At 41.6% G+C, this 20,441-nt stretch overlaps 2 protein-coding genes across 2 annotated transcripts in view; one reads left to right on the top strand and one right to left on the bottom strand.

Annotated features, from left to right (window-relative positions):
- Positions 1 to 3,205: 3,205 nt before the first annotated feature.
- mrpl19 (mitochondrial ribosomal protein L19) lies at positions 3,206 to 9,284 on the bottom strand. Its single transcript, XM_012867373.3, has 6 exons — positions 9,149 to 9,284; positions 8,830 to 8,944; positions 8,602 to 8,720; positions 6,229 to 6,363; positions 4,099 to 4,280; positions 3,206 to 3,709 (listed from the first exon to the last, which is right to left on the bottom strand). The coding sequence occupies exons 1-6, from the start codon at positions 9,225 to 9,227 to the stop codon at positions 3,488 to 3,490; spliced, it is 852 nt and encodes a 283-aa protein (XP_012722827.2). The 5' UTR covers positions 9,228 to 9,284; the 3' UTR covers positions 3,206 to 3,487.
- A 1,560-nt stretch (positions 9,285 to 10,844) lies between these two features.
- LOC105929540 (protein eva-1 homolog A) overlaps positions 10,845 to 20,441 on the top strand; it is a 119,090-nt gene continuing 109,493 nt past the window's right edge. Inside the window, exon 1 of the mRNA XM_036147334.1 lies at positions 10,845 to 11,235. Coding sequence (XP_036003227.1) covers positions 11,124 to 11,235 — 112 coding nt within the window. The 5' untranslated portion in view covers positions 10,845 to 11,123. The remainder of the gene's footprint in view (positions 11,236 to 20,441) is intronic.

The raw sequence follows: 20,441 nt of genomic DNA, 5'->3' as shown, positions 1-20,441 counted from the left end.
GGGGGGTGGAGGGGCTACGGGTGGGCCAGTATCCGGTTGCACTTGTCATACATGTAGACAGCTCAAACACAGTTCACACTGACACTGACAAGGACAGAGCGAGTGAAACGAATTTTCCCAGGAAGGGCAACTAGAAGAGTAAGAAATCATTTGACGCTCCGAAGGGTAGAGACACAGAGGTAAAGATCCAGAATTTCAGTCTGTGGGAGTTTCTTCACACACTGTATCACATCCTTTCCAATTCAACAAGCTGGCTCCTTTTCAAAGCCTGAGCTACCCCCCTCTACCCCCTTGAGAGAAAGAGAGAGAGAGAGAGAGAGAGAGAGAGAGAGAGAGAGACAGGAGAAAGAGATGAAGGCTCTGAGAGGGCAAGTGAAAAGGGAGGAAGACTGATTAGAAGAGTACATCCCTCCCTACATTCTTGCACTGACCTTCAGAGTGGCGTGGCACTGCAGCTATCATCAGCCCACCATGCTTTACAGTCGAGAGCTATTGATGGGTGGGATTATCGCCGCCACAAACCTGCATGCTCCGCCCCGGTGCCACAGCAACCGTGAATGGAGCGTATCCAGTTTCGCCCGGGAACCGACACACAGGTTGCCCCAGACATTTACAGTTGGCAGAGTTTGAGATGTCTGGTTGTGGTGAAAGGTGATTTGATAGCCTGTCTGCAAGTTGACAAATGTGTGTGTGTGCGCGTGTGTGCATGTGTGTATGTGTGAGTGTACGTGTGTGTGTTTGATCTTCTTTCCCAGCCAAGGGGCTTTAACTTCACTCCAGGTGCAGAGAAGTCAACCGGAGGGCATGGGAGGCTTGTGCAGATGAGACGACGGGCCTAAATCGCGCACGCACACACACACACACACACACACACACACACACACACACACACACACACACACGGAGTGACAGGAAGTTTCCTTTGAGTAACCTTGTGGTTTAAACTGGTTTACCAGTCCAGTGTTGCCGTGGAATGCTTCTGAAGAGTCGGTAATGTGCTTTAGGATAAACATTTCAGTTACTGCCTCCGCAAGAGGACATCAATCAGTCCCAAACAGAAATACTGAGAGGGAGAAATGAAAAGGTGAAAGGGCCAGCTGGTTCAGTGGGTAGGGTAATGACAATGTGCAGGACAGCCACTTAAAAGCAGATGGAGATGGCTTTCTTTGCTGCAGGTCGGGGAGTAAGTTAGCTGGACCACTGCTTACGGGACAATAACTTATTCAACGGGTAGACGATTCTTTAACAATCACACGCGCCTCATAAACGTGCTCCGGGTTGCTCTCGAAGCAGCAAATGTTATCGCTCTCTCGGTTACTCCTCTGGATCTCCGCACAGCGACTCTGTGTGGTCCATAATGGGCTCAGCAAACATCTGCTACTCCTGTATTAGAGACCGCGTCTCATCCTGTAATATGCAGAAATTAGAGTGCAGAGACTCATTCAGCCTGTTTATACACACACACATTCACAAGGAGCAGACATAACATAAGGAGTCCAAGTGTTTTTATACAGCTCCACTGACGCTCTAACATACCATCTTAACACCACAATTTTCCATCCACAGTAGTAAAACACTACCGGGTGTCTTTGGTCGCTTCTCCTTGACTTTTTCTTTCTTTTTTTTTTTTAAACGTCGAGTTTATTTTAAAAAGCAGGGAGACTGAAATAAATGTAACTATTTTTTTTGGAAAAATGCCTGTCATGATTTGTTCATATGATGCATAATTGTTTATTTTGGTTTGTAAGGTGTTTACCCTCAAAGGCCCTGGCAGACAGACAGTTATGTAACCAGTGGTAGCAGCGGTAATAGTAGAGGAACATCGCCACCTAGTGGATTTTTTGTAACTTTTTCTTCCTATCGCTAATCTGGAAACTAAACACCACTCCTCAAAAGCTTCAGTAGAAGAAGGGAAGAGGAGCTTACAAATCAATTATATAAGCTTATCGCAAGAACTAATTTATATATATATATATATATATATATATATATATATATATATATATATAGTCCTTTTGGTAAGACACGTTTGACTTCTGCATTTCACGAGTGGTTCCTGGACAATCTTTACATCACACACCCAGAATGAACTTTCCACATTCTGTCATTCGTGTTCAAATACAAAAGTACACCATGAATGTCATATCTACAGCTTGCTGAGGAAACCTAGAAAAACCAAATCCATACATGCAGACACGTATGCATATGTACATGCATACAGGATGACAGAGGAAACATGAGGAAGGAACCAATGATAGAAAGCAGCACAAAAGGATAGAAAAGATCCACAGAAGGAAAGCAAGGGCATTAGTCACGAAGTAAGGAGAGAAAGAAGTGTCTAGAACACAAGGACAACTTTTAGATAGATGGAGAACAGAATAAAAAAAAATTCCAACACTGTTCTTTTTTTAATATTTCCGTGGATAATCAAGAAAAAAAACATTAATTCCACAGCACAATGGAAACCTGCTGTTCCCAACAGCCCATGTCCTGTACTGTGCTGTTGAAGCACCGACTCTAGCGGCCCGCTCTTTGTGAAGCACTCCCAAACTTTTGAATGGTCTTTTATATTGTATCCCTCTCAGCTCTGTCGCTTGTGCACCCTTTTCTTTTAATCAATTTCGTGCTGGTATGCTTGGATATTGCAATCTGTGAAGAGTCGGCGTCTTTAGCGATGACCTTTGTGGGTTTATCCTGTTTTTGTAGGCGATAGCTATGGCTCTGTGCTGGACAACCATCAAGTCAGCCGTCCTACACAACTGTGAAAGATGTAATGTGAAATTATAACATGTCCTTATTTAAAAAAAATAAAATAAAAAATATTTTGGTCTCTTTTTTTTTTTTGGAAAGTAAATTTTGGGGTTTCATTAGCCACAATCACTAAAACTACCCACAATATACGCTTGGAGTATACTACTCTTTGTAAAACGATCAGTATGACTTCCACTTCTTTATCTGAATAACCAGAAATGAGATCCATTTGCCAGTTATTACTCATTTTGTGTACCTTACAAAGTGCTAAAGCTGGACGGATGAAAATACAACAAAAAGGTTAATTCTGCCGACTCCTCTGTCCCAGAACAGTTGAAAAAAAAAATTAGTGGAAAAAGAAAGGGAGGATGAAAAATAAAAAATAAAACAAAGATGTACAAAATACAAGCGGAATAAAGGGAAAACCTACATAAATAAAAGACAAACTAAAACACAAAATTTGAACAGCTCGTTATTTTTATTTCAGCTTGGTGGTTGGAGACATTGGTAATGTTAAACACCTGAAGGGAGTCACACAGTAATCTGAATACATACGAAACTATTTAGTCCACAGTAAAACGCCGAAACGTCCACGTTGCTTCCTTATATAATATTCAGTGATGTTCAAGCTCCTTGTCACATAGTCCGACAGTTTTCAGTCAATCTCCTTCTCCAGTTATTCCTCGTGTCTGGAAATGTTTATCCCCATCGTGTTACTGAAGATTTACATGGACATTCAACTGCTCATCTCCAGCTCCACTTCTTGGAGGATCTGCTGCTGCAGCTTGCTGGTGTCGTACTCCTTCAGCATGTCGTACTCCAGCCAGGGCTGTGCACGCTTCTGGGCACCCTCCATCTGTCTGGGGGTCAAGCACTGGTCGAAGCGGATGCCCTGGATGTTGAACTTGGGGCGTTCCCAGTGTTTGGACCATGGTTTTGGGCGCATTCTTACTTTGAGCTGGAGGACAGAGAAGAATTTAAGAAAATAAAAAAAAGAGGCTTAATTGCTGTATATTGTAGCAGCTTTAGCTTGTTTTTTGTTATTCTATGTTTTCAGATGTGTTTTGGTGCAGGAATTGGATGAGAAAATATATCCCCCCAAAAAACTTGCCAAAAAACATTAATGTATACGTAGCAGCCTGAATGTTATTAATTTATTACAGAGTTTATTAAAGATCGAACTACTCAAATGACTCAATTTAGGCCCATTTTTATCACTTGAAGAAAAATATAAAGATTTATTAGCACAAACAATGATTCACAGCTACAAGAACAGCAGTTTAATCACAAGTAAATTGGTCAGAAAAAATTTCAAACCACATGAATCTTATCTTAAAACCCACTCACCTGGTTAACAGGCACCTCTCCAGTAGGGGAGAAGGGAACGGGCTTCATTTCTGGGTCTATTGTGCTGTACTCAGGCAGAGCGTCTCTTAGGTACATCAGGTTATCGTCCAGTCTTTTCTCCAGCTTCAGGACTTCCATTTTCTGGATCCGAGGATTGTACAGCTCGTAGCAGATCTCGACACCTAGGAAAACGCACACAGATTTTACACGACGCTCACCAGTCTCACTACTTGTCCCAGTAAGCAGTGACCACTTAATCAGCAAGACTATAAAATGACACAATAAATGGGAATGGGTGTTGTACCAAAAAGAGATTTTAGTATAACTTCAAAGTAACAAAGGCATAAAGTAACAACCAGTGGGGAAACATCACAATAAAGTACAATGTGTGCTTCTGTGCTTTTTTGTTTCTCTTGTTGTGTCTATGCTCTGTCTTCTGTAACCCCCAGTCGGTCGAGGCAGATGACCGTTCATACTGAGCCTGGTTCTGGTTCTGCTGGAGGTTTTCCTTCCCGTTAATGGGGGGGTTTTCTTTCCACTGTCGCTTGATGCTTGCTCAGTATGAGGGATTGCTGCAAAGCCATGTACAATGCAGACGACTCTCCCTGTGGCTCTACGCTTCTCCAGGAGTGAATGCTGCTTGTCGGGACTTTGAAGAAATCAACTGGTTCCCTTATATAGGACATTTTTGACCAATCTGTATAATACGATTGAACTTGACTTTGTAAAGTGACTCTAGATGACATGTTTCATGAATTGGCGCTATATAAATAAAATTGAATCGAATTGTTTGGTATGTCAGTTAAGACAAACAAAGTGATATGCTTATTTAAACAGTGAATAATTTGAATTAATCAATATGTTCAAGCAGTATTAAAAATATTGGGCCGGCCTCTGACCCAATAATCCCCAATATCAAGAGGATTTAGCCTACTGAGCTTGTCAGTATTCTGGCAGACTTAAGATATATAGACACAAATGTTTATAACAGAATTTTATTGGTAAGGGAATCGTCTTTTTTTACAATATTACTCTAAGAACGATCCTGTCCCACTGAATATTGTGAAACTAGAGCTCGAGAGCAACATCTGGTGGGGCCAGATGCAGAGACGCCACAGGTGCCGACTAGTTTTATCCATTAAGCGCCTAAACTCCGCCGCCTTGTGAGCGAAAGGGAATGCTGCCTAACGACAGACGAGTCTCAACACAGTACCGTTGTGTGGCCGCATGTCTGCTGCAGGAAAGACTAACATGGTATCTGGGGCTGGTTGAATGCTTAAGCAGAGTACCGATGTCATGTTTACATTTAGCTTGACGTGGTTTCGGGTGAGTCTTTAAGTTCAGTGTAGAGTCTGCTACCGATCTTATCTCTGTTGAAAAATTTGGCTTTTTAAAGTTGCGTGGTGGTTCTACGTGTTTTCCGGTTTGTAACAACGCTGTATTCGTGCAGGTACAACGTGCGTGCCGACACCAAAGGAGCCGTACCAAATATGTGTCGTTACACCTTGAGTAACAAGGCCCATAATGGCAACTGATACTTTCAGAACATGCAAGACATTAGCTTTTCTGTTCTGCAAGTCAGAAGAAACTGAAATATCCAAATCTTGTCAGCGCATTGAGTGATTTAACACAGTAACAAGCAGTTGGATAAATAGTCAGTTCAATTTTTCTCTTTTTATCTTGGCTTAATGGCTTAAATTTAAAGAAACTCTCCCAAATGTTTAACTTTTTTCAGAGTCTGACCAAACAGTCCTCTTTTAAGATGTTCTATATTTGGTTAAAACTTGTATCGAATTGTTGACAACCTAAAAAGGGCTTAACGCTTTTAAAAACATATTTGGTTATCTCTTCCATTCCATTGATCCCATATACCCACATATACTTTAAGGGTTGGGGTGTATCTTAGAATTTATTTTCTTTAAACATCATCCTCCTAATTACTTACAAGGGAGCGAGCACAGGTTGGCAACAGTTGAATGAACTATAACAATGAGGAATATCTGAGATAAAAAAAAGCGATAAAACAAACATGGAAAAATCTTGAAATTAAATACCAAATAACTGTAACTAAATGTGTTTTTATGCCCAGATCATGCTCATTTGTGTTGTGCAATGAAAAACAAAGCCTACCTTGACCATTAATAATGTTCCTTAAGACAAAAGTGGCCCCCAGCCCTTTGCCACCCCTCTGGATGCAGATGCCAACAAAGCGGTTTGTTTTCCCACTAGCATTGGGATCAGCCATAGTCACTGCAAGGACGCTGCCTGAAAGACAGAAAAAACACATAAACAAAACATTTTTTGCATGAATAAGAATTATCAAAAACGGAGTGATGACATCTCTGCACAATAACACTTTATTACAGTTTTTATTGTTTGCTATTTATTATGACGCCGACCCATTTGTCAGAATCTGCACGGTTGTTTCCCTTCACTTTCCTGAATAGACGGCAGGAATACACCCAGCCCCACTTTGTATCTGGTAGCTTGATCAGGATCTACATCTATAGACAACAGCTGATAGCTGGAACACATCTATTGTATCATTATCATTTTAAGCTGCATAATATATCGACTCTTAACTTTCATCAGAATCTGGTTTAATCTGCAAGTTGATTTCTATAGAATGGAATTTTACTTTGTTTCCATTATGCTCTGAATTATGACTATTTAATACAATATACAGAAAAAAGGTAAATTTAATTTTTTTTATTGTAAATATGACAATATGTCTATTCAACGAAAGCGGAAGAGTAGGTTGGAAATGCAAATAAGCATGGTACCTGATCTGGGCACTCTGACTGTTAAGGCAGGAGGAAGAAACTCTCTCTGTGGCAGCTGCTTTCTGAAAATGCTGCTCTGTAGTGCCGACCCAAAAGTAAAGTCCAAACAGTTTTTGTGCAGGATGTGTAGGGTCTTTTTCCCGGGCCTTAGACTCGTAGAAATCCTGGATGAAGGGAAAGTCGGCCCTGAGGATCCTCTCTACGGGCCTTTTTGTTCATGGTAGTTTGTATCTGTCCTGTTTGTGGATGAGCCAGACCACACACAGTGATAGATGAACCCAAGACAAACTGAATAAAAGCAGCGTAGAAGATGGCCAGAAGCTCCTGTGGACAGTTCTGCTCCTTGAGTTGCAGCAGGAGGTACAGTCTCTGCTGGGCCTTCTTCAGAACATCATCTATGCCAGAGGACCATCTCAATTACCGGGAAAGGGCGGCCCCTTGCAGGTGGTGGTAAGTGAACATCAGCAGAAACTGCTGTTGTTGAGGATGGTGAGGGGAGGCAGTGTGTTTTCCAGAAGTCCACCATCATCTCCTCTGTCTGGAGTGGGTTAGGCTCCATTGGACCAGCCGATCCAGTCTGTATGCAAACTCACCGCTGTCCAATGTCAGCGGTGTCGTCCGCCAACTTCAAGAGTTTCCCAGACAGGTCCGTGATATTCACATTTCCAAAGGGGCTACTTGGATGCAATATTTGTTAAGGTAATATGTCTCATACGCCATGAAATCATGTTCTGCACGCCGATTACACATTTCGGAAGTTAGGTGGCACTTCTTTGCCCTTGGTATCCACACCTTTTAAAACCTTTAAGTGATCAATGTCCTAAGGTTAACAGAGTGTTGAGGACATTGCTGTGATGGAAGACTGAGAAAACTAGGGGGGAAATCTGGGTTAATCTCAGCACTGCAAAGACTGAACTAAAAATAAGTCAAATTGTCTTGAAATGAGTGTGTTTGTCCTTGATTTGAGCAGGTAAAATCAAAATATTCTGTTTTAATTAAGTGGCAAAAATATTGCCTTTATCTGATGATGAGGCAGTGCGATATTCAGAAAATGTGTAGTTCTGATGGTTGCATTTACTCACTGCAAAAACGAAACTAAAAAGAAGTAAAATTTTCTTGAAATTAGTGTATTTGTCCTTGATTTGAGCAGGTAAATAAGATGATCTGCCAATGGAATTAGTATTTTGACCGCTAAAATAAGATAATTAGATATTCTTCCCTCTAAATAAGATGGTGAAGATGAGTTGTTCCTATTTTAAGTGCAAAAATCTCATTCCATTGGCAAATCATCTTATTTACCTGCTCAAATCAAGGACAAATACACTCATTTCAAGAAAATTTTACTTCTTTTTAGTTTCGTTTTTGCAGTGAGTAAATGCAACCATCAGAACTACACATTTTCTGAATATCGCACTGCCTCATCATTGCAGATAAAGGCAATATTTTTCCCACTTAATTAAAACAGAATATTTTAAATGTCTAGATAATCTTTTGAATGTCTAGATGTTTTCTTTCCAGTAATTGCTTCTGCACAGGAAGCTTTAAAGCCAACAAATTTAGAATCCCATACTTGGTAAAGTAGCTTTAGATCTTTAAAATACCAAATAGGAAGGAAAGAAAGCCACTTTAACCAAATACTAGGAGATTTTGGGGGAAGTACCTCAGCAGTAGTGTCCAGGTGATACAACGTGATTCGTAAGAGTCATCTTCAGTCTCTTACCCACATAGAATTCGGGAATGTTGAGCATTTTCCTCCTGCGGACCATGTCTTTCCTCTCCAGGAAGAACTTGAAAGGAGCTGTCCTCTGCCTGGGAGGGACGAACTCTGGGCTCAGGAACCTGGAGGAGAATAAAACGAGCTGAACGGACACGGTAACAGCGCCAAACCTAGATGTCTTATGGGAGCGTTCACCGACTTGTTTGCCACAGTCGGGAATAACAAGCTTACTTTCTCATAGAAGCCACACTCTGAGTCTTGTCTACTATGACAGGCTTGGAAGGAGGGACGAATTTCGGAGGTTCGCTGGCCGCCGCAGGGCGACACGCTGATGTAGAAAATAACCCTGGAAATTAAAAGAAAACAACGAAGTCGCACTGTGAACTGCATGTTTTTCCCCTCCTGTGACGTGAACGAAGCTAACCTTGCTAACCGTAGCTACGCTAGAACAAAATGGATATAATTAAAATACAACTAAGACGCTATTTCTATGATTGGGAGCAAGTCGTCCCACACTGCAGGTTGTTTCAAGCCTCTTCATCACACTTACGCTCATTCTGGGGCTGCAATTTTCGACAGAAACGCAGCGACGCGACGAATTTGTCAAGTCCTCTAGCGCAGACCGCCATGTCTGACCTTCTGTTGTCACATTGTACGGAAGCCGCGAAGGCCCCACGCGTTCTAAACGCGATTTTGGGGGAACTTGCGGTTCGACAGTTTAAAGCGCAAGATGGCGCAATTGTTCCATCGTTCACCGGCTGCTGCACGTAAAAAAGTTTTTTAAGTGGAGAAAAGCTAAGGCAAAACATTGTGATTTTTTTTTTTAAATTGAAAAGAATATGTGAAAATCGCGTCGAAAGTGCTTGAATATAGTCACAGCTTAGAACGTTTGAGTCAGTTATAGTGGAGCTTAAATAAAAGTTATGACTCCCCCCAAAAAATGGCAGAATAGAAACATAACTAATAATGCCTTACAGGAACAAGAACGACTTATTATTATGGTGGAGCGACCTCTTATTTAACTCCTATGTTACAGATAGGCCACGTTTGGGATGGTTTTCACACACACAGCATTTAATGACCATCGCAATGCGGTGCATAATTCTGGGAAGAAAATTATACATCGTTTTCTTTCTTTCCCCCCCAAAATAACCATATGAAAAATATGGTCTGCATATTTAGTCTGCCTTTATAACCAGTTAGCTCTCCAGGGGATTGCCTTTGCCCATTCTTCTTGGCAAACTTGATTCATCACAGTTGATGGAGCGGAAATGGGAACAATAATGTGCCACACGCTCCCAAATTAACAGGATCTCTACCCCAACCTTGTGTTTTTGTTGTTGTTTTGCAAGCTCTGAAATTTAACTTCAGCTTCCCGTCTTACAGATTCCCTTTTCCGCTGAAGAAAAGCATCCTATCGATAGCTGTCACCACCAAGGAGGAGGGTTTGCTCAGAGTGGGGTTTCAAGAACATTTTACTGGCCATTTATCTTAAATGATGGTTTGTGACTGAAAAGAACACTTTCTTCTCCGCTTTTGTCGTTTGTCGGAAGCTTGCAACAAACATCCTATTGACAGATGCGCTCAGATGCAATCTCTGCAGCTGCAAAACCTTTATGGGACTTTTGCTGCCCTTGCCCGCCCTGTCAGTTTTGGTGGACGGTCATATTTTTGGCAGGTTTTTAGCAGTTCAATATTCTTTCCATTTTCAGGAGATTGTCCAAACGGTTTGTGTGATGCTCAAATCGTGACATATGCTACAACCTAACCTGCTTTAAGCTTTTCAACATCTTCTCCATTGACCTTTCTGGTTAATTAATGTTCTCGAACAAACCTCTCAGATTTTATCAGAAAATCTTTTTAAGTAATTAGGTGACTTCTGAACAAACATAGCTGCACTGGATTTTATGTAACTGTGTCAGAGTAAAGGGGGCGGATAAGGATAAACTTCACGCTGTATGTGTAAAAAAAATTGCAACCCCTCAAATCCATATTACGCACAACTTTAAGTTGTTCTACTATCCTAAAAAGTCCAAATAAAATGCACTGAGGGTTGTTATGGTAACTTGACAAAACCTGGGAAAAGTTCAAGAACTTTTCAAACTTTTGCAACTGGCGCTGGATGTAAAGACAAAGGATATCTAAGAAGACTGCACTTTTTTTTTTTTATAAAGTGCACCTTGATTTTGGATTGTGTTACATATATAACTCTGACATTGACGTTGATTTCGTTTCAAGGAGACGTTTTGCCCCGTGAGGTGTTCCCCTGGGATCTGTGAGACCAAGCGAGGGTGGCGCAGTTCCAGCAGGTGGAATGCCTCCCCCTTCAAAGCGCAGTAGTTGGTGCTCGGCGCGCACACGGCTTCCAACCCCAACCCTTCGTCGATGCGAGAAGCAGTGCGGCGGAGGGAGGATGAGGAGAAGTCCAGAAAATGGGACCCCACATCTCTTAAAGCTGCAACTCTCTGCTGCTGCTGGATTGTTTTTCCAATGATTCGGGAGAGATCACAAACTTCGAGGCTTCAATGATGTTATTCTCAGACTGGACTACCTCAGCCGTCAATGTTGCGCTTCTGTTAGGAATAACGTGTCTGACCGTCATCTGCGATCTCACTAAGGGCTCTCCGGACTTTTCAGGTGGGAAATTGAATATACACACACAAAAACAAACAAACAAAAGCTAATGCGTAAAATACACGCACATAAGAAAAAAAAAAACTTTTCTGCGTATTTTGCTTTTGGGTATTGTTCAACTTACATCGTCACCCACAGCTCAGACAAACACAAATGAGAAATGAAATGCAAATTAAATGGATAAAACTTCTTATAAAGAGCGTGTCTCTAAACAACTGTAAATCCTGCATCGTCTGGCGCACGACCCGTGCCTCCGGCGTGCTGCAGCATGCTCTCTCAGATGTTTGTCTCGTAAACCCACTGAGATATACAACTCGAACACGCGGAAAGAGGGAGAGAGTAAAAAAAAAGAAAAAAAAAAAAAAAGACCACGATAGAGCTGAACTTTTGGCCTGCTTTAAGACACTTTCTGGGGAACGATCCAGATTCGCTCACCGTCCTAGAACGGCAACGTGTTATTGAAGATGCCGATTGGATGATTTTGAATAACGTTGGCAGAACACTATTGCATATTGATGGGGAGGGGAAAGCACATTGCTTCATGCTGGGATTATTTTTGAAAGCTAATAGATTGCAGTGCCTTGGACGTGCCTGTTACCTTGGGTTAGGTAACAGGCTGGGGTTTACGTCAGCTACAAAAAGCTGTGAAAATTAGGTTTGCTTCCTTACATATTTCTTCTGTTTTTGCTTTTTTTTTTTTTTTTTGTCGTCACACTTGCATGTTTTAGATCACCAGACTTCAACTGTCAGAAAAAAAGATAACCAGACTAAATAGAAAGTACAGCTTCTGAATGATAATTTTATCTATTATATGGCAAAAGCTATTTAAGCCAAGGTAGCACTATGTGGAAAAAGTAATTGCCCCCTAGCTCAGATGATTGGGCCTCCTTGGCAGCAATGACTGCTATTAAAAGTTTGTGATAACTGATTGTGAGTTTTACATCGTTTTAGCAGCATTTAGGACAGACTCTTCTTTGCAAAACGGTTTTAGTTTAGACAAACAGCTTCTCAGGGAATGTTTGGTACATTCACGCAATTGCACGTATTTGACATTGTTCTGCAAACTGACTGCAATATGTCTTTTTTGACTTGAAAATTTAAATTTTATCAGACGCTAAGTGCTAATTTACACAATTTTGAGCTTCCGGGGAAGTGTTTGTTGGTACATTCAACTTGAACATTTATTTTTATCTGAATATGCCTTATTATTTATTAATGGTTGCACAGTGCATTTCCTCTTTTGGTGGGTCTTTCTCTTCTGTTGTAAATGCAGCTTTTTTCATAGTGTGGTTTTGCATTTTTGAGGGTCTTCTCTAAGAATGCAAATTTTTCATTCAGTCTTTTTAATTTGTGTTTGTGTAATACATGTGAACTCTGAGCCGCTGTGTCACCAACATTTCATTATGTTTACATCATGACAATAAAGACTCATGATACTTAAAAGTGGAAAGTTTTATGCATATACAGTATTTCCAAGGTCTTTATCTGATTTAAGTCAGGACATTGAATAGGCCAACCCAGAAGTGAATTCAGAGGTGGACTTGGATCATTGTCCTGCTGCATAACCAAAGTGCATTTGAGCCAGTAACTTCACAAAGTTGTAAGTTTGGTAAAGGATGGATTAGGGTTAGGATCAGGTAAAGGGCAGAATCCACGGTTGCATCAATTACGGTAAATCGTCAGGTCCTGAAGCAACTAAGCAGGCTGAGACCAATCAGACTACCGCCATAATGTTCCACTCTTGTGTCATCATTCCAAAAGATATCTTCCCAAAAGTCGTGGGGTTCATCGAGATGTTAATTGGCAACTTTGAGACAAACCTTTGTGCTCTTTGTAACTTGGAATCTACTCATGGATGCCGTTTCTGTCTAGTCACTTCCATATAGTTTAATGTTTCATATTGTTTGATTTAAAGTTCCGAGTTCTTTTGTGAACTGCTGTATGAGTTGTTGAGGTATTCTTGGAAAAGTTTTGGAGCTGGCCGCTCCTCGGTAGGTTCACCTGCGTCCCATGTTTTCATTGTTTGTGTATAATGGGTCTCACTTTGTAACTGTTTTGAGAGGATCACATGTCAATGATCTTGTTTCTGATCTATTATTACATTTCTTTAGATAGGGGTCACAATGTGTTGCTTTATGATGTATTTCAGCCTACTCTGAATTATTTAGGTAACTACTTAATTCTACAGGTCTGGTGGTAATCAGGCCTGGGTGTGGAGGGTGAAATTATGCTCAGCTCTCTAAAAACGTGGTCAATCCCTGGTAATTCATGAAGTAACAAGGCTAGCAATTACCTTTGCACATAGTGCCAGGATGATCTAGACTGATTATTTTCCCTTGATAAATGAATTTATCATTTGAAAACCGCATTTTGAAGTACATATATTTTAAAAAAATGGTTGGAGGGTCTGAAACATTAAATTTGAACAAAAGCACAAACAAAAAAAAATCTGTAACATTTTTCCACAGCACTCTGTGTTGCATAATAGTCTGGGCAACCCATAGTAACTCAGAAGGCTTTTATTTACGGTGCTATAAAACAGGAAGGAGGCTTTGTCTCAGTGTTAATTGGCCCCTAATGGGGCTAATGGTTGGAAACAGCAGAGTGACACTGTAGTGAGAGTTGCTAAACAACAGATGTGGGAAACATGCTCCCCTGTGAATGATGCTTGATACCATTTAACAAGCTGCTAAAGATCATGGTCTAGGGATGGCTGTTAGAGCTGTAATTACCACGTATGTGTGAGTGGGTGTTGTTTTTGTCACAAATACTAAGTAGATAAGTAGATTATAGGGTGGTTAATTCAGCAAGAAGCAAATAGATTGTAGATTTTGGCTGACTGGCCCAAGCTAGCACGCCATGATGCAAGTGTTCGTTTTTGGAGCAATCCGTTGATGCTCTTTCAAAATACTTCTCTCCAGTGAGGAAGAATGTATTTCAAAGTCCTCAGATTAATCAGAGTCCATTATAATGCCTAGATATTATTTTGTTTGCTGTGTGTTAGAAGATTGCAAAGAGATGCTGCCCAAGCATCCAGAATGAAGGAAAAGAGGAAGAAACTGCCAGAGAATGCCTAAGGGACAAAGACATCCCCTGTCCTCACATTCTTGACCAGCTGAAGTTTCCTGGGAAACAACATGAAGCTGTTTGATTGACAGATGTTGTTTCCATGTTGGCTGATAAAAAAAAAAAGGTTTGTATGACACTTGTGCCTTTACAACAGCACTCCATCTTGCAGTTTGATCATACAAAACAAAGAGTCTCTCTAGAATGTCCGCTGTTATGGACCTTCTATTTATGCCCCCCTCAGTTAAAGATCTAGGATTTAGGTCTGTAACTGAGATGGTAATAGATGAAGGCTGAATATGTGATTGCTTAAATGTTTCTCTGATAATTTGGCTATATATTTAGGATCATAGACCTGATGAAGTATCTGGACTAATAGCCTATTTAGGGCGAACTCTGCCTCTTGGCCACTGCCTGCTAAACTGAATCTTGGTTTCAATCTCACCTGGGACTCTGAAAGGACTAAGATTATTTTTGTATGGAAAATAGATGGATTGATCCTGCTGATTTTTATTCTAAACATTCTAAAATGCTAAAAGTCCATGATGCCATGCACTCCCTCATGAGACGCTGAGGGCCTACCAAAGAGAGACAGACCCACAGCATTACTTGTCCTCCACCACACTTGACTGTAGGCATGAGTTGTTTTCCCACATATTACTCCATTGTTTCATAGCAGACCCAACAGGAATATTTGTTGGTGAAAACCTCAATCTTAACCAACTTCCACAAGACACTTGAACTAGGACACCTTTTTGTTGTATCCCAAGAATGACCAAGGGGTTGAAGTTAACCCCACACTGTTTTACCACTCATTGAGCATTGGAAAGGTTGTGAGAAAGTGCGCTGAGACAGAACATATAACTGGACTTCCACCAAGAGTTGTTTGTAAATTATCAGTAGACTTTGAAAATACAATAAAAGTTGTCAGGCATTCCAGGCATTCAATGTGTTTAACCCTTTTAAATGGGACGTGTTTCTGTGTAACGCTCTATCTCCACCTTGATGAGTCTCACTCCGTTTTGGTAATGCAACACCAGCTTCATTTTATGAAACCCTCCTCATTCACCACCAGTTGGCCTGAAAGGTGTTGATTGAATAGGCAGAGGCGGTTTAGAGATGGGGGTAATTTTTGCGGCTTTATGACAGAAATGTTTTTGGGAAAGAGGTCTTATCTGACCGAAGCTTGTGATTCCAGATCAAGTACCAGCAGAGTTTGGCAAACTCAATGCATTACATTTTGTGAGGATGGGGCAGAAACACAACAACTGGTTGGCATCTGATTGTTGTAATGAAGACCCACTCTACCTCTTTGTTGCAATTATGTATCAGCGAGCTTTAGAAAACGTATTTTACTGCTATTACCATTTGTCCGGGGAGCCTTTAGTGGGAAGATAGGATGGAGTACTTGTCCAGCTTTGTCACTTCTTGAACAAACCTTGTCACTTCAGTCACATTTATTTATGATTCAGAAAAAAAACGCTGTAAAAGGATAGAGTGCCTTCTCTGGGGCGGGGAGGATTTCCTGCCTCAAGTGAAGGAGTTTCAGTATCTTGGGATCTTGTTCACGAATGAGCGAGAGATTGACAGGCGGATTGGTACTGCATCTGCAGTGAAGCGGACGCTGTATCGGTCTGGTGTGGTGAAGACAGAGCTGAGTCCAAAGGCGAAGCTCTCTATTTACCCGTCGATCTACGTTCCTACCCTCATCTATGGCCATGAGCTCTGAGTCGTGACCGAAAGAACGAGATTGCAGATACAGGTGGCCGAAATGAGTTTTCCTCCGTAGTGTGTCTGGGCTCTCCCTTAGAGATAGGGTGAAAAGCTGGTCAGCTGAAGGGGACTTAGAGTAGAGCTGCTGCTTCTCCATGTGGAGTGGAATCTGGTTAGGATGCCTCCTGGACGCCTCCCTGGTGAGGTATTCTGGGAGACGTCTGGGCCCCCCTACTTAGGCAGCTACCCTTGCGACCCGATTTCGTATAAGCGGAAGAAAAAAGAAGAAGAAAACACTTTCAACCTTTTCAAATTAGCAAAAATAACCTACTGTAGTTAGTTGTTAATTTGCAATCAGCAAAAGCTTTTATTCTGTGACATATTGTTTGAGGGTGTTTGTGTGCTTATTCATTTCATGCCTGCGCTGCAATGGCACTTTAATACATCATCAGCGTCTTTTAGCTTGCTGCTGAAAACTACAGTGTGTTGGTGGGTAATTTTTCCCTGCTTCTGCCCCGTCATCTTCATCTATTACAGCGTACAGCTGCCTGCAGAGATAATTAGAGGTGCAGAGTGAGCTGTGCAACACTTAAGAGCCTTTAGGTTTACAGTAGCATCAGCTAATTGATACTCTGCCTTACATGGTATTGATGTTTTGTTAATTAAATTCCTAGACTATAACTATTCCAGGTCAAATAGTACACTCCTGATGTCCTCTCATTGCCAAACAACAAACAGCCATGCCTCCTGATGACAGAAATGTTTTAGGCATCTTTCTGTACAAGAATCACATGCATTTTTCTCTGCTTTTCTTTCCGGTTGCCAAGCTCAAACAGAGCAGATTATGAACAAGCAGTAATGAAGGTAAATGAAACGGATTAAATGACCTGCGGAGAAATGTGTAAACAATGACAGGAGCAGACTCTCCGTATTTGTCTGTATAGACTGAGCCATTCTAAGTGCAAGCAAACAAAACTCTGCATTGTTGTTCGAGCTGACCAGACAAACCCCGGTGTCGCCGAAGGGTTACAGTGAGGCCACTTTCGTTCTTTTTTCCGCCGTCATAAAACCCCACAGACAATCCCACAATCAAGCGGATGAGAGGCTGTTGAGGGGCCGTGGGGTCAACTGAGGTCAACCCATAGTAACTGTGAGAGTGTGTGTGGTTAGGGGGGCAGTTGTCATCCATCTTGCTCTTTGTTCCCCACTGTCGGCCCTCCTCACATGTGTTTTTTTTTCCCAGATTGGAAAGGTTGAGGTGAAGTCAAGACAACACCAGTCATGAATTTGTTTAAGTTTGAATATGTCTGAATAATGAGACTCTAGTTTAGTAAGTTTACAGTTGTAGTAGTTCTGATGTAATAATTTTAATGACAAATTTAGCACTGCAACATCAATTTATCCTCAACCATCGTTTGACTGTGAATATAAAATTGGTTTTGCTTTGTGCAACTCAATTCCCAAGCATTTTTATACTTTTAGGAAGCATCCCTGTTGAGCAAAAAGAGGCACGTGTTGTCTGACACAAAAAGTACAGAACAAAAACTAAAGTGGATTAGAACTAAAATTAAAACTTAAGCAGAAACTAAAGGGCTGAATTGAAAATGTTCCAGACCTGCAATCTTATTTTGGGAATAAAATTCACTCAAATAAACCAAGATGTCTAATATGCAGTTTTTTTTATTTAGGTGCCACTGGAATACATATTGGGTATGATTTTCTCTGTTCAGAGTCCCACTGTCGTCTATCTATGTCACTGCAACTTGACACTGTGCCAAAAAGATAAGCAGCTGATGCCTCTATGTTGAGAGGAAACTATCTGCAGTGAGAGGAGAAAAGTCAAGCACGGTCAAGTACAATGCAATGGAAAAACTTCACATGATGATACCAAGGCCTAATTTACACCGATTACTTGTTTGCGCATAACAGTACTCAGTTTTGGTTATTGTTTTTTTTTTCTAAAATTCTGTATTTTCACTTCTCTCTATAGCTGAAAATGTTTTCTCTTACTCATTTCCAAAGATGCTTTGGTTGTTCTTCTGCTTAAAGACTCTAGGAAAGACAAAATGTATCTGGCATTTTGCAAATGGTGTGCAAAGACTAACAATGTTGCCAGTAATAGCAAAGAAAAGTTGCTTTGGAAAATACTGAAAACATCTTCTCATCTGTTTTTAGACAGAAAAGCAAAATTATTGTACTTGCATAAAAGAAAAAAGTATTTTTTTTACTTTGGTTTTATAAGAAAAATCGTTTATAGTTATAATATTATTTGGCACTTCATGTAAGCCATTTTTCGTGGCTGTTAAAAGAGTTTGAAAATGTAGAAAAACGTCTATATGAACATACCCATATCTATCAGTTCAGCATCCATATTTTGTCCTGTCCCAAACCTACTATTCTGCAAAGTTACTACCAAACTTATTATCCGGGTGCTTTTTCAGTTTAGATATAAGGCAGTTTTGCAAGATTGTTATGGGTCTTAAACTTAAACAAAATGTTTGCACAGTTGTGGAGATAACTTCATTCATTCATGTCTGTTCATTGATAGCTTTAAATGCTGTAATATTTCTGTGGGAAAACTAAACACCTCTGAGTAAAAATCCAAAAGAAATTCTTTGTGCTAACTTTTCACCCGATTATTCTGTTGAAAAAGTGATATTTCTGACTAAATACATAACAGAAAAGTGGGGCAATTGGAGACTGTATCATTCTGGTGTATTGTTTCTATTCAGGAAAATCGAATATTTTGTCATAGTCATGGCATTATTCACCCCAGAGAAGTATTACCATCATTTCTAAATACATTCAGGAGACTTATGGAGTAAGGGAGGGTCAGTCGGATAGTTGAATCTCGGATTCAGGAAGAGCAGTGTGGTTTTCGTCCTGGCCGTGGAACACTGGACCAGCTCTACACACTCAGCAGGATTCTTGAGGGGGCATGGGAGTTTGCCCAACCAGTCTACATGTGCTTTGTGGATCTGGAGAAGGCATTCGACCGTGTCCCTTGAGGGATCCTGTGGGGGGTACTCCGGGAGTATGGAGTACCGGGCCCTTTAATAAGGGCTGTCAGGTCTCTGTACGACCGGTGTCAGAGTCTGGTCCGCATTGCCTGCAGTAAGTCGGACTCGTTTCCGGTGAGAGTTGGACTCCACCAAGGTGGCCCTTGTCACCGATTCTGTTCATAACTTTTATGGACAGATTTTCTAGGCGCAGCCAAGGTGTTGAGGGGATCCGTTTTGGTGGCCTTAGGATTGCGTCTCTGCTATTCGCGGATGACGTGGTTCTATTGGCTTCATCAGGGCGTGATCTACAGCTCTCACTAGAGCGGTTCGCAGCCGAGTGCGAAGCAGCCGGGATGAAAATCAGTGCCTCCAAATTTGAGACCATGGTCTTGAGCCGGAAAAGGGTAGAGTGCCTTCTCCGGGTTGGGGAGAATGTGCTGCCCCTAGTGGAGGAGTTCAAGTATCTTGGGGTCTTGTTCACGAATGAGGGGAAGATGGAGCGGGAGATCGACAGGCGGATTGGTGCAGCGTCTGCTGTGAAGCGGGCGCTGTACCGATCCGTTGTGGTGAAGAGAGAGCTGAGCCAAAAGGCGAAGCTCTCGATTTACCAGTCGATCTACGTTCCTACCCTCATCTATGGTCACGAGCTATGGGTCATGACCGAAAGAATGAGCAGCCGAAATGAGTTTTCTCCGTAGTGTGGCTGGGCTCTCCCTTAGAGATAGGGTGAGGAGCTCAGTCATCCAGGGAGGACTCAGAGTAGAGCCGCTGCTCCTCCACGTCGAGAGGAGCCAGTTGAGGTGGCTCGGCCAGCTGGTTAGGATGCCTCCTGGACGCCTCCCTGGAGAGGTGTTCTGGTCACGTCCCACCGGGAGGAGGCCCAGGGGAAGACCCAGGACACGCTGGAGAGACTATGTCTCCCGGCTGGCCTGGGAACGCCTTGGGATTCCTCCTGAGGAGCTGGCCCAAGTGGCTGGGGAGAGGGACGTCTGGGCCTCCCTACTGAAGCTGCTACCCCCGCGACCCGACCCCGGATAGGCAGAAGACGATGGATGGATGGATGGATGGATGGACTTATGGAGTCATTAGGAATAAATTATACTTTATTTACTTAAAGGATAATTTTGTACTTTGTGATAACATATACAGGAATATGTTGTTATTGTCCTGCAGTCAGTTTGTTACAAAATGAGTAATACATCCGAAGTGATAGATCTGCCGACTGTTTTTTCATGTGCAGTTATATAAAAATAAAGTCAAGACACACACACAGAACTGGGAATTTCACCCTTATATGTTACACCACAAGCAAGTCCTGGATTAGCCTTTTTTAAAACCCTTTTTTTAAATGCCTTTGCTCACATACAAACCCATTCACCTATGCCTGAGCACATCTTCTTCCCATTCAAGCCTTTATCTGCTTTACAT

The sequence above is a fragment of the Fundulus heteroclitus genome, chromosome 15, assembly GCF_011125445.2.
Source record: "Fundulus heteroclitus isolate FHET01 chromosome 15, MU-UCD_Fhet_4.1, whole genome shotgun sequence".
NCBI lineage: Eukaryota > Metazoa > Chordata > Actinopteri > Cyprinodontiformes > Fundulidae > Fundulus > Fundulus heteroclitus.
Note: the sequence above shows the minus strand (reverse complement) of the source record. Positions and strands in the feature narration are given on the sequence as shown.

Excerpts from the sequence above, each read along its gene's own strand:
- mrpl19 (XM_012867373.3), bottom strand. The coding sequence starts at position 9,227 with ATGGCGGTCTGCGCTAGAGGACTTGACAAATTCGTCGCGTCGCTGCGT. Across the intron at positions 8,945-9,148 it reads ATTGCAGCCCCAGAATGAGC|GGTTATTTTCTACATCAGCG; the intron begins GTAAGTGTGATG and ends TTTAATTTCCAG. Across the intron at positions 3,710-4,098 it reads GAGAGGTGCCTGTTAACCAG|CTCAAAGTAAGAATGCGCCC; the intron begins GTGAGTGGGTTT and ends TCTGTCCTCCAG.